Source organism: Hemiscyllium ocellatum, chromosome 1 (assembly GCF_020745735.1).
Source record: "Hemiscyllium ocellatum isolate sHemOce1 chromosome 1, sHemOce1.pat.X.cur, whole genome shotgun sequence".
NCBI classification, from domain to species: Eukaryota; Metazoa; Chordata; class Chondrichthyes; order Orectolobiformes; family Hemiscylliidae; genus Hemiscyllium; species Hemiscyllium ocellatum.
Genome location: NC_083401.1, coordinates 85,392,615 through 85,407,212, shown reverse-complemented (window position 1 = coordinate 85,407,212; position 14,598 = coordinate 85,392,615). Strand labels below are relative to the sequence as shown.

The following is a 14,598-nucleotide window of genomic DNA, read 5'->3' as shown; positions in this document are numbered from 1 at the left end:
AGACATGTCTGTAATAGTCTAATCCATAACAATTTATCCCAGAATATTTACACTAAAATTGACTAGTTGTTTTCTGTAATTGGGCGTTTTAAATTTTAGGTAAAAATTGACGTACCTGAGTTTTTGTTTGAACATGCATGTATCCAAAACTTCTGATTGTATTCAAGAATTTCAGTGTTCCACTCAGATCTTCACTTAAACTTAACATGGGGTCAGAATTTGAATCCATAGTGCATAGTATTAATATGATACAGGTATGGTATGTGTTATGTATAATTTAAAACCTTATATAGTCTTGTCCATGATTTGCTGAGTGTTTTGCAATATCATAGAGGTCCACAGCACAGTAGAAGTCCCTTCAGCCTATCGAGTCTGCACCAATCAAAAACAAGCACCTAATCCCATTTTCCAACACATGCTCCACAGCTTTGTATGTCTTAACATCATGTGTGCATCTTAAATGTTATGACGGTTTCGGTCTGAACCACCTTGACAGGCAATGAGTTCCAGATTTCCACCACCTATGTGAAAAACATTTTTCCTCACATCTCCTCTAAACCCTCTGTCCCTCGTGTTAAATCTATGCTGTTGGTCATTGTTCCTTCCAGCAAAGGATAAAGTTTCTTGCTGTCTCCCTGTCTCTATCCCTCACAAATTTACACATCTTAATCATGTCCCCCCCTTCAGTCTCCTCTGCTCCAAGGAAAACAGCCCCAGTCTATCCAATCTCCCTTCATAATTAAAATCGCCAGCCCAGGCAACATTCTGATAAATCTCTTTTACACTCTCTTCAGTGCAAACATCTCTATGACACTTCTGTTCTATAGTGTGGATTCCAAAACTGTTCAAAGTGCTGTATCTGTGGCCTAACCAACCTTTTGTACAATTGAAGCATAATCTTTCTGCACTTATGCTCTGTGCATCAACTGATAAACGTGAGTATTCCACATGCCCTCTTAACCACTTTATCTACCTGTCCTGTGTCAAAAGGACTGGTGGACATGCATGCTAAGGTCAGCTTATCCTTTGTGCTTGCTAGGGGCCTACTGTTCATTATGTCTTGTTTGTTCTGTTCACGCTTTATGTGGATTGAGTTCCATTTGCAACTCAGCTTGTCTGACCAACCCATCAGCATCCTCCTGTGATCTATGTCTATCCACTTTTAACCACCCCACTAATTTCCGTATAGTCTGTGAACTTACTGATAACTCTCCTGTATTCAAGTCTCAATTATTTCTTTTAACCACTAATGGCAACAACCCCAAAACTGATCCCTGTGGAATCCCACTGAGCACAATCTTTCATTACTTGAGGTCGTATCTGGAGTAGTGTCCACCGTTTTGGTCCCTGTATGTAAGAAAGAATATTTTGGTCAGTGGAGGCATTAAAAGGAGATGTACCAGGCTGATTCCTGAGAGGAAGAGGTTACCTTATCAAAAACAGCTAAATAAGTTAGGCCTTTCTACATTAGAGTTTAGGAAAATGAGGGGTGATCTTGTTGAAACATGAGGTAAGTGTGAGAGATGTTTCCACTCGTAGGGGGATCTCAAACTAGCAGGCAGAGTTATCGAATAAAGGGACATGCATTTAAAAATGGGATATGAAGAAGTTCCTTCCAGAGAGTAGTAAAGGTATTAACTTCTGTACCCCAGAGAGTTGTGGAGGCTAGACCATTGAAAGGATTTAAAGAGGAAGGTAACCCCCTGCCATCCTGTGATTTGTGTGGCTGGAAAGAAAGCAATTGCTGGGCACCAATAAGCAGAATATCTGAAAGGGAGGTGTGGGGAAGGGCTAATCCATAGGACAAGAATTTAGTAAGCAAGAGAACCATTCTCAAATCATCCTCATTAACAGCTTATCCAGGGGAGTAAGTTAGTATCAAACTGTCCTTGTAAACTGGTGAAGAGGAGCAGTTTTTTTTTCTGAGGGTGATTCATGTTTGGAATACTCTACCTCAGTGAGGAATAAAGGCTGTGTCATTTAATATATGCACAGCTGAGCAACACAGATTTTTGTCTGGCCTGATGTTCATGGATTCTGGAGAACCTGCAGTGAAGTGAAATGGAGGCTATATAAATCAGCCATGGTTATATTGACAAGTGGAGCAGATTCGAAGGACTGAATGGTCTACCCCAGTTTCTTCTGTTTTTATGTTCTTACATAACTTCCTCATGCAGAAAGTGTCTATGAGCAGTAGCTCCTCTGCACTGAGTAAGCTTTCTATTTAAGACAGGACTGATGATTTTTGAGGAGCAAGTGTAACACTACTATCAAGTAAATGAGGCAGCAGCAGGTTTGGCTGCTGCTTTCTTCAAAGGTGAACAGGTATAGACAGATCATGATTCGAAACTCCTGTACCCAAAAAAGGATTTTAACAACTTTTCAGCTTGATAGTTCGTGACCAAATAGAAGAATGTTAGGAATTTAACTTTGCCAGTGTTTGGACTCTGAAGCATTAGATTAAACAAAGTAAACTGTAAATTTGGCAAAATGCCATATTTTACAGAACGATTGTTGAACTGCTCCTTCCACAAGTTTCTCCACTAGTTATATTGTTGTTGGGTAATTATTTAGCCCTATATCTGGATAACAGTGAACCTTCTTTCAGATGGAAGTATGGATTTCTTCATCTCGCAGTATAAATTGTTTCCAAAATGATAGTTTGGAAATGATTGTTATTTACATTTTCAGTTTCCATTGATTTGGTTTTGAATGATAGAGTAATTCTTATTGGTGTAATGAAATTCTGTGTTTGCGTTGTGCAGAATTCTTTTTGTATTTAGCTGCTGATAAGTTCAATTGGATTTAAAGTTGTAAAGGTTAGCCTTTTCTGATTGCTTATTGAAGCTGTCACCCTTGGGAAGTACATTATTGAGGCAGAGTGGGAGTTACGAACAGACTGTAATTGATTTTGTTTTACAGAAAGCCTTGTTAGGAAACAAATTTTGTTTGCATGTGCAGTAATGTGCTACCAGCTAAACCATGTACGAAGAACTGTTCTTATAAGAATTTGACCAGATAAACTGAACTTTCAAATGCTTTTCATGGTGTACAGCCATGGTATAAGTGATTCTCTGCTATATTTTATTTTAATATTACAGCCTAAGCCCACAGTCAAAACTTGGGAAGGAGAGTTTATTTTGCTTTCATTCTCCACCGAGATGGAAGTTGGAATCTAAAATTACTAGCCAGCATTAAAATTGCAATCTCTGTTTTCCATTCAAGTTGAAATAGAATGTGAAATCAATTAAAAATAGTTTTGTTTAATGTCAACACCAGACACTACAGTCCACTTTAAGCAGTAGAAATGTCTTTACTACTACTTCGATTTTATTGACTGAACTGTTTTTTTTTCAGAAACAAATAGGTGAAGATGCAACTAAATGCAGCACTTGGCTATGTACACCAGATACCTATACTCGATTCCCAATCTATGCAACAGCTCACCTTTGAAATTGTGTCAATTGTTATGTTTTGTTTCTAATACAGACATAAAGATTTGTTTGTGGGCTAAATGCCAATAGCTGCCTCGTGTCTCCTGTTCATCATATTCCAATTAGTGCATGAGTTGACATAAAAAGCAGAAGAACTGCAGATGCTATACATCAAACAAAAACAAATTGCTAGAAAAGCTTGGCATGTCTGGCAGCATCTGTGCAGGGAAGTCAATTACTGTTTTGGGTCCAGTGACCCTCATGAGTTGACATTTTAGTGATAATTTGGACTTGACTATGAATTTCTTCACATTCAACAGCCTGCTGAAATTTGTTACCCAGGCTCAAACTCCCAGAAGTTACAGGATGACTATCAGAAGCCAGAGCATTATCATCTCATAATAAAGTTCTTACATTCATTTATTAGAACAACCACGCCTTTAATGTCTATTGTAATCTAACCAAGTTGATTACTGACAGCATTTGCTGGTGCACACATCTTCAGAAATGTTTTCAAAATGGTTCGAACTATTGACTAAACAGAGGTATTGATGATTACACAGCAGTTAGTACTAATCCCTTTGATGTGACAGTACGCTCATAACTGCCAATTTTAAACTACTTTTCAGGAGGAGATCCTCTGGGACAATATGCAATTGAGCACATTCAAAATGAATGGAAGGTTTATGTCAGAAAACCTTTGGATAGAGAGAAGAAAGATCATTACCTTCTGAACATTACAGCGACTGATGGGACATTAGTGGCTAAAGCTGTAGTAGAAGTTAAAGTCCTTGATGCAAATGATAACAGTCCTACTTGCGAGAAGGTGAGTGTTGGATGTGCAGAAATTATTGCAAGCAATTAATATATAAATGCAATTGTTGTCTCCAGAGTAAACCTCTCTTCTAATTTAAACCTGACACAGAAGCTCACCTTGTGCCAAAACATGTTAAATTTTGAGAGAATAAGAATGATCCCAGAGGTCACAATTTAAAGTAAAAATTCACAATTTTCTTCTTCAAGTCCACCTGAGAAAATTAAAACCAAAACTATTTACAACTCCTTTCTCTTAAACATTTCTTTTAACTCCCACTTTACAATACTGGTCTGATGTTTTCAAAAAAAAATCCTGATTAAGGTTTACAAAAAAAATCACATTTCAAAACTAGACAGCTTTGTCAGTTTTCCTCTGGGTTTTTCTGAGTTATCTCCCACTCTTCTGCCCAAGTGTTTTTACGGACGGGTACCTTTCAGAGAGTTATTTGGCTATACTTGTTGGGTTTCTTGGTAGTTCTCTCTCTAACTTTTCGAAATGTCCAATTTTATAACCCAAAACATCAGATCACTTCGTTGGTTTGATGTCATCAAAACATAATATTTCAAATTTGATTGGATTTGGGATCTTGGGGCATAATTTCAACTAATTGGCCAAATTCAAATTTGTTGTATACCATGGCAACTCAACTGCACTATTAGTTTCACAGTCAAATGGTACTTTTTAAATTCTTTCAGCACACTTTGTGCCTCTCTGAGTCTGTGCCAGCCTCCAATCTCTCTCAAAGGTACAGTACACACCTACACCTCCATAACACAATGCATAACATATGAGCAATAACTTCATAATTTATTTCTTGACAGTCTAAGGAGCATTACCAAGTTGCAAAGTAGTTACAGGGCAGAAACGGATGATTCAGCCTATTAAGTCCATCCCAATGTTAATAATCCACCGAAGCCCCCTTCCAGCTGCCTTTGTCTCACTCCTGTGCTTTTGTTCCTTTCCTTTTCATATGCTTGTCAAGATTTGCCCTAGAATTCAACTACAATACTCACTCTGCAGCTATTCCTTGAGCTTGAGTTTCTTATTCTAACCACTGTAGATAGATATTTCTCCTGAATTTACAATTTACTGCACCAGATGGATTTTTTAAAAAATTTAATTCTTAATGTAAGTTTGAACCTTAAGAATTTTTGAAATTACTGTATATTTGGTAATTGCAATGAAGGGAGCTACACAAGCTCTTTAAAAGGTCACATGACAATATCATTTATCTGGCTCAGTGATTCAATTCATAGTATCAAACAGATGGTGTTTCTCAGTTGTGATCATGTCCGATAAACAAAGTGCTGGATAGGATTCATGAAAAGCTGATGGCACACTTGATAAAAACAGATTTTCAAAAAAATTCTTATGCATTTTTTACTGTTCAAACTTAAAATACGTGATGACCTAAGCCACAGAGAGCAGATTTATCAGAATTTTGTATCTTGTAGCTTCTTGACCAATGTAATCCCTCCACTTCTCTTTTACTTATGTGCAGAATGAGTCACAGCTCCAGTCTAAAAATTGTTTTTATCCCCCCAAAATGACTTTGCTGCACTGTTTCTCTCCAGGTGGAAGTTTGCCTGTTGTACTTTTGACAGATTTGTTTTGGTCAAAATCTTGCTTAGTGTTTGTTTGCCTCTGTATTCAGAGGATAAATTGCATCATGACATAAGTAAAGAACCAGGGGTGCTGGAGATCTGAAATTAACATTGGTATCATGACACCCAGTTTTTCTGGTCTTAAATCAGAGTTAGAAATGCAATGTATGCATTGTAATCTGTTGTGCCAGTACGAGAAATCGACTGGACATCAAAATGGCTTAGATGACTTTTATTCTCCAGATGGAACATGCCTTCAGCTCCTTTAATATGCAAATCGGATTCCTATGCCTATTGAATTCTTAAAGGGAATGCGATAAAAGACAACTTTTGTTCTGACCATTTAAACTTTGGCACTTCAGTATGCCTAATGATGCTGGATGTTTGTCATACAAAACTTCAGTTATGTGCATTGTTACCTGTATGATGGTGGTGGGAATTGGAAAGTACAGTGTTGCACCAAGGCTATAGGCACATTAAACGGCCAAACCATCGAGAATGACATGAACATATTTTTTTCCTTGTTTCTATGACCAAAGTTTGATGAGCATTGATCAATCTTGTGCCTAAAGGGCGCACATTCTCATATTTGTGATCTAATTGGGAAAACAAGGTACAACAGAAAGGCCATACCCCCTTTAAGTCCATTATTTACACTGTTTCATCAACTTGCATCTTCTTCCTTACCCGGTATATCTTCTACTCTGCTTTAAATATATTAATTAAGTCATAATGCTTTCTCTGAATGTCTGATTCGCCATATCCATGAAAAGAATCTCTTTTTGAGGCTCCATTAATTTTATCTCATTGTACAAAAATATTTTCTCTCAGATTCACCAGCTCTTACAGCTTCATTGCTTCTTGGCCATTTTCCTCATTGAAAAATTAGACCAGCTCTTGCAATTTCAAGTAAGGAATGTAATAGCCATCACTTCTAAATCCTGCTCCAATCCACCAAGTCCTGTGGAAGGTAGTTCCCAAATGGTACACAATACTCTAAAGATGATGTATACAAGGTTTAAATAATCTTGCTTTAATTCATAGATTCACAGAATCCCGACAGTGTGGAAACAGGTCATTTAGCCCACCAACTCCACACCAACTTTCCAAAGTGTAACTCATCCAGACCCATTCCACTACCCTATTACTCTACATTTTCCCCTGACTAATGCACCTAACCTACACAACCTTGAATACCATGGACAAATTAGCAAGGCCAATTCACCTGACCTGCACCCATTTGGGCTGTGGGAGGAAACCGGAGCACCCGGAGGAAACCCACGCAGAATGGGGAGAATGTGCACACACCATACAGACAGTTGCCCAAGGCTGGAATCAAATATTGAATGGCAGCGTGGTACCCACTTAGCTTTGTTGAAATCAACCTCTCAATTCAACAAAAGGTCAGGGAGCAATTCAAATACAGATTTGTTTTTAATTTCCTTTTCTAGTGGATTATTTAATATTTGTCTGTTAAAAAATCCATCTGTCTCCACCAATTAGTGTTGTATGATTGAAACTATGTCAAATCATAATCATTGATTATACCCTTTCTCTAATCAATGCAATTATTTCTTTAAGAACATCTACTGCAACAAGTTGTATTTACTTAGCAACTTTAATTATAAAAATCATCATAAAATTATGAACAACTAGGACCGAATGTATATGATACCTGATGAAGGGCTGTAAACGCGCATCTCCTCTTCAGATGCTGCCTGGTCTGTGCTCTTCCAGATTCGGTTCTCCAGCATCTGCAGTCCTCACTTTCTCCCAGAAGGTGTATGACTTTAAGTAGGATTTGAATGCCATTTTAATCCTATTATCCCTAACTGTTCAATGCCATTTGATCTGAAGCTTGCACTCAGTTTAAATTTGCCATGTGTGATGCCGTGGAAGATTAAATGGTATTAGACATTCTTATTGAAGTACAAGATCTTTAGAACCATTGTATTCGGGACGGTAATCATCAAATGGTGAGAATTGGTTTACGAGATGTAATAAATTACTATCTCTCAATCTTGTTCCATCAGTAATAAACGGTAAATGATCAAGCAAAGCTGATTTGGTGTAGGAGGAGGTTTGAAAGATTTTGACTGGTAATAGTGGATCCTTAAAATAGTGTGAGAATCTGCAGCAGCATTTTTCTTCAATGGTTCCATCATCTGCCAGTTATTTCAAGGTTTGTGGGTGAAATGAAATGAAAACTGCTGAGTAGAATGTTATTTTTCTTTTTAGACACTATACATTGAGACAATTGCAGAGGATGTTCCTTCTGGCAAACTAATTCTTGTGGTCCTGGCTGAAGATGCAGATATTCGTTCAAATGCTGAAATCACTTACACCCTCCATGGAACTGGTTCGGAGAAATTCAGACTAGATCCAGATACCGGTGAGGATATTCACTCTCACTTCTTGTGTCATAAGATGTGATACTTCCGTTCATTTTCCAAGATTGATACACTTCATAAATTGTAACAAACTTTCCAACATTTGCTTCAAAATGTATTTCTCCCACAGTTGAATTAATTTGTTACTTTTAATCTCCTTACAGAAAATTAATTAAGATTGTTGAATGAAAAGAAATTGACATCCATGCCAAAAGCTAATGGATTATTGGGTACATAATGAAAATCTGTTAAATGGTATTGCTTTGTAGGATGGCTGGAGAAAGTAGACTGAACAGTTATTGAGTTCTAATATCTGTTGAAAGTCAGATGAAAATCAAGTGCTAATATCAAGAAAATGTAAAACTTGTCAACTGATCATTTTCGCATCTAACTTGAATTTAAATTAACTACTTAGGTGAATTGAAAACTTTAGCTCCACTCGATCGTGAAGAGCAAGCAGTTTATAACCTATTGATGAAAGCCACTGATGGAGGAGGTCGCTTCTGCCAGGCTGATGTTGTGATAATACTGGAGGATGTGAATGATAATGCACCAGTGTTTTCAGCTGATCCATACACTGTATCTGTCTTTGAAAACACAGCTAATAAGACACTGTTAACAAGAGTTCAAGCCACTGATGCAGATACAGGTAGGATGTGGTCCAATAATATTAATAACCAATCATGTTAGAATGCAGTTGTCGAAAACTAAGCAAATCTATTGTAAAATGAAATTTCCATTTAGAAAAGGGGAATGCAACCTCCTAGTATTGTAAATAGATATAGTCACAGGAACTTAATGCAGTAATCTTCAAACAAAGAAACTTAATGATTTGTCAAAATTAATGGCATACTTTTAAATAATGCTTTAATACAGCTGTACATTTATGTAAATGGAAAGTTATACATTTTTGTTTTGAAATGTGACAAGACTACATTAATTACAATTGTCGACTGGGATATAAAGCAATATCAAGCCCTGCCTAATCCCTTTTGGAAAATGAGTGGGAAAGTTGTTTCCATTGGAGAATCCTGATGCAACTTAAATGTTACAAGGCAATTAATGGACCGGCATCTGATTGTCCAAGCAATCAAGACCAAGTGGGATGGACATTTTGTCCCATAGAACTGCCAGCCAGTCAGGAGTATTGTTTGATGCCAGTATTGCACCAGGGCCCAGCCTGAGCATCAGAGGAATGTTAATTTCCTTTTTGGAAAAGGAGTCATCAGACAGAAATGACAGAGAGCGGGGGAGCAAGGTGCTGATTTTCAGTTTCCTCCCTGACCGGGTTGCTGGTAGTCATCAGGATCACAGGATAGCCATGTGATTCCAGTTAAATACTTGAACCACCATTAAATTCTGATGTGCTCTCAACTGACTTACTACTGAGTCTAATTCCCATATTGGGCCCTTCCTCCTCCAAGGAGAAACAGAGGACTGCAGATGCTGGAGAACGGAGTCTTGGGTGTGGAAAAGCACAGCAGGTCAGGCAGCATCCAAGGAGCGGGAGAATTGATGTTTCAGGCATAAGCCCTTCATTGGGATTTTAGCTGACACTAACTTAAGGTGCACAGTAAACGTAGGAATTGACAGACATGTTGAATGGGCAGATTGCGTTCAATGTGGGAAAAGTGGATCCAAAAAAAAACAGATTTTCTTAATAGGGAGGAACTGAAGAGGACCAAAGATTTATCTGTCCAAGTGCATGTATCACTGAAAGATAACGCACAAGTGCTACAACATTAGTGTAAAGTTTAGCCATTTGTAAGCAATATGAATAGAAACAGAAGGAAGTAATGCTTCAGTTGAACTGAACCATATGATTTTGACCCTGAAAAGTGTCCATTCTATCACGAATTACACTGTAAGGTGTCTCAAAATTTTGAACAATAGATGACGTTGTGTCTCATGCAGGTACTTTGAAGTAAGCACAAATGGTATTCTCCACTGGCATGATGTTACCCACCAACCAAACAAGACCTTTTGTCTACCACATAAATAGATAATATGGTGAATGAATGTCAGTGCCTGTGATCCAAATTATTTAGATTGTACTTCTCAATATTTGGTAGATCATGTCAAATGATAAGTCTCATTGACTATCTAAAATGGGCACCTGCCAACTATGCTCATGGAGCCTATGCTTTCAAAACTGAAATATAGTGCACAAGATTAGATGAGATTCTGCCACTAGAACAACAAAAAGATGAAGAAAATTAAAACACAGGAACAACCAATCCAGATCCTCTAATTAAACCTGTCGCCTATTATCTAAGGATCTGTATCCCTCTGCTTCCTGCCCATTCATGTATCTGTCTAGCTATATCTTAAGTGATGTTATTGTGCCCACCTCTAACACCTCCACTGGCAATGCATTCCAGGCACTTACTACCCTCTGCATAAAGATGCATATCTCCCTTAAACTTTTCCCCGCTCACCTTGAACTTGTGACCCCTATTAATTGAATCCCTGACTCTGGGGAGAAAGCTTCTTGTTATCCACCCTGTCAACAACAACTCATGATTTTGTAGACCTCAATCAGACCCCCCTCAACCTCCATCTTTCTAATGAAAATAATTTAATCTACTCAATCTCTTCATAGCTAGTGCCCTCCATAACACGCAACATCCTGGTAAACCACCTCTCCAAAGCATCCACATCCTTTTGGTAATGTGGTGACCAGAACTGTACGCAGGAATCCAAGTGTGGCCGAACCAAAATCCTATACAACTGTAACATGGCCTGCCAACTCTTGTACTCAATATTCTATCTGAAGAAGGAAAGCATGCTGTATGCCTTCTTGACCACCATATCAATCTGCATGGCCACCTTCGGGGTACAATGAACCTGAACGCCCAGATCTCTCTCTACGTGAATTTTCCCCAAGGCTTTTCCATTTACCGTATAGTTAACTCTTGAATTGGATCTTCCAAAATGCATCACCTCACATTTGCCCGGATTGAACTCCATCTGCCATTTCTCCACCCAACTCTCCAATCTATCTATATTCTGCTGCATTCTCTGACAGTCCCCTTCACTATTTGCTATGCCACTAACCTTAGTGTCATCTTCAAACTTGCTATCAGGCCACCTATACCTTTATACATTAGATAGCATTCACTAAATAACCCCAACTGTACTAAGAATTACAGGGGAACCTCCATTATCTGAATGAGATGACCCCCCCATCCCCCAAAAAACCCTGTCTGCCCATCCTCAATCCCGTCCAACGCCACTCTCTGCTCGCCCCCAAAACCCTGTCCAATGCTGTCCCCGTCCACCCCTCAATACTGCCCCCTGCTCGTCCCCAAAACCCATCCAACACCCCACCCCATCTGCACCCATGCTGCCCCACACCCGGCTACCCACTTCCCCCTCTGGGGCAGCCGAACTGTGCACGCCAACTGTAAGACTGCTGCTACCTTACATCTCCAAATAGCACACGCAAATGCACAGTCTCACACAACGTTTTAACTGCAACATTTTGACAAGTTCCACCTCTGCCCTGTATGGGACAATGTTAGAGAGAATATCTGAGGAAAGGGGGTTTAGGGTTCATCCCTATGTAGAACTCCAGGGAAAGTGTGGGGAGAGGGAGGGAGGGAGGTCAGTCATTTGTTGACGGTGCCTAGGCTCTCATCTGTGTCCAGGACTGTTCTCAGCAGAGATTGTTTTTAATCAGTGTGAACAACAGACCCGATCAGGGTTGAAACAGCTCTTTCATGTAATGTTTCTATCTGGACCTCAAGATTTTCTTCAGATAATCTAATATTTGGATAATTGATATTCGGATAATCGGTTCCTCTGTATACCAGAATTCAGCCAGACTCTTTATATAATTCATTTGAGTGTGTTAGAATGTTCATTTGTTCACATGCTCTTTATAGGCAAAAAATAATATGTCCAAACATTATAACTTTTTCAGCAATGAGAAAGATACAGAGACCGTGACTCCCCAATGCATCCCCACAGCAATGCCCTGATCAGTCAAAGCTGGCTTTGCTGTTTTGAACCTAATTAAGACTAAGACAGTTAACAATTCCTGCTGCTTCTCCTTGTCAACCATAATCCAATCAATCAACACCCTCTCTTCATGCTGCAGAAATAATTGTTACCTTTCTAAAGGTGTTATTGTGTCTCAATCCTGGTGGATAGGCGAAAAGGGTTTGCTTCACATCTCTTTTTAGCAATATATAAATATTGTGTCTACAAAAGCAGGTGGGAGGCTGCTATCGCTGAGATTAATGCAGCTCCAACAATACCGAAGAAGCTTAACAATATCTGTTACTAAACAACCTGCTTAACTGACAGTCTATCCAACACTTTGAATGTTCATTCTCCCCTCACTGAAACGCAATAGCAACAGTTTGTAGAAAGTGTACAATAGTGACTCGCCAAGGCTCCTTCAACAACACCTTCAATCCTCCAACCTTAAATGGTTAAGGGCATTAGACACATGGTGCACCATAATTTAGAAGTCACCCTTCAAACCATAACACCACCAAGTCCTGCAACTACATCACTTGTTTATTGGTGTCTCTTTTTCCAAATCCTGAAACTATTGCCCGACAGCACTCTAGGTGTGCTAGCACTACAGACTGCAGTTTTCAAAAAGACAGCTCACCATGCTAACAGCACTTAGGAATTGATAATAGACAGTTTCCTTGTCACCAGCGCTCGTACCACAAGTGTAAACAGGGCAAATACAAAGGATATATTGGCCTTGGAGATGGTGGAGTGAAAATTCTCCGCTATATTACCTGAACTTAAAGATTTCATATTATGAAAATGGGTTGTTTAAACTACCTTAACAAAAACAAGTATTCACATTTTAAAATTTAGAGCAGCCCATTCAGGAGGGAAATCAAGAAGTACTTTCATACTTCGGGATGAGAAGTGTGCACTTATGATCCTCACTTAGGTGTGTGTGTTGGATCAATTGAAGTTGTCAAAAACTAAGATGAACAACTTTTTTATTCAATATTAAAGGATATTGATCAAATACTGTTGGATGGAATTGCAGCATAGATCAACCATGCTTAATAGTTTTTTTTATTAGTTTGTTTGTTCAGAAGGTGGTGATGAGCTGCTACCTGAACGACTGCATTCTATCTGGTGTAGGTTGACCCAAATGCTGTTAGGGAGGGAATTCCAGGAATTTGATCCAGTGACAGTGAATGATAGCGATATATTTCCAAGTCACGATGGTGAGTGGTTTGGAGGGAAATGTGCAGATTCTAGTATTCTCATGTATCTGCTGCCTTGTGCTTCTACCTGGCTGTTCTTTTGGGTTTGAAAAAGGGCTGCCTGAGGACCCTTGGTAAATTTCTGCCATATCTCTCTAAATGGTGCACATCACTGCTGCTGAGTGTTGGTGGTGGGGGTAAGTGAACCTTGATGAAAATAGTGTCAGTCACCCAGGCTGTTTTGTCTGAACTGGTATCAAGCTTCCAAGCTGTCGTTGGAGCAACACTCCTCCATAGGAGTGGTAAGTATTCATCACACTCCTAATTTGCCCCTTGTAGGTAGAGGACCAGGATTTAGGAAGGTGAGAAGTGAATCATTTACTGCAGAACATCTCATTTTTGACCTTCTGTACTACTAATGCTGTTTAAGTGGCTTATCGAGTTCAGTTTTGAGTCAGTGGCACACCTCAGGACGTTGATGATGGGAAATTCTGCTTTTGATAATAACATCCAATTTCAAGGGCGGTAGATACTATCCTGTTCAAAATGGTCACTTTCTGGCATTTATGTGGTGTTAATCGTTGCTTGTCATTCCAAGCCTGGGTATTTCCCGAGTGTTGCTGAATCTTTATGCGGACCGGATCAGTATCTGAGGACTCCGAAGTGGTACTGTCATTACCTGGTACAGACCGAGTCTTGCATTTGGACTCAACATTAGGACTCAGCGGCTCAGTAGTTGTGGTGCTGCCTAGCCATTCTTGATGTTAAACCTTGAAGTCCTCTACTCAAAGTATATTCCATGCCCTTGCCAACCTCAGTCCCGTCTCCAGGTTGCAGGGGAATGGGTATGTGTTAATCATTAGGGGTTTGTTTTGTCCATGTTTGATTTGATGCTGTAAGACTTCTTAGAGTCTGGAGTCACTGTCAAGGGCTCCCAGAACAACAACTCTCTACTTTATATCACTATGCCATCCACCTGTGCTAGATTATAGTTGGGACAGGACATACCCAGCATGCTGTTGTCTGATATATTGACTATAAAGTACAATTCTGACACTGTGAATGACTTTTCTGTGAATCAACTCACTTGATTCTAGATCCTGGAGTGTCTCTTCCAGGGCACAGGCCTGGACAGATAGTAGTGACACTAAGTTGCCTAAGCATTAA

General features: G+C 39.2%; 1 protein-coding gene across 5 annotated transcripts in view; it reads left to right on the top strand.

Annotated features, from left to right (window-relative positions):
• Positions 1-14,598, top strand: part of fat1a (FAT atypical cadherin 1a) — a 202,425-nt gene that overhangs the window by 136,435 nt on the left and 51,392 nt on the right. For all 5 annotated transcript variants that reach the window (XM_060823915.1, XM_060823906.1, XM_060823897.1 and 2 more), the window contains exons 11-13: positions 4,064-4,260; positions 8,094-8,247; positions 8,661-8,894. In XM_060823915.1, coding sequence (XP_060679898.1) covers positions 4,064-4,260; positions 8,094-8,247; positions 8,661-8,894 — 585 coding nt within the window. The remainder of the gene's footprint in view (positions 1-4,063; positions 4,261-8,093; positions 8,248-8,660; positions 8,895-14,598) is intronic.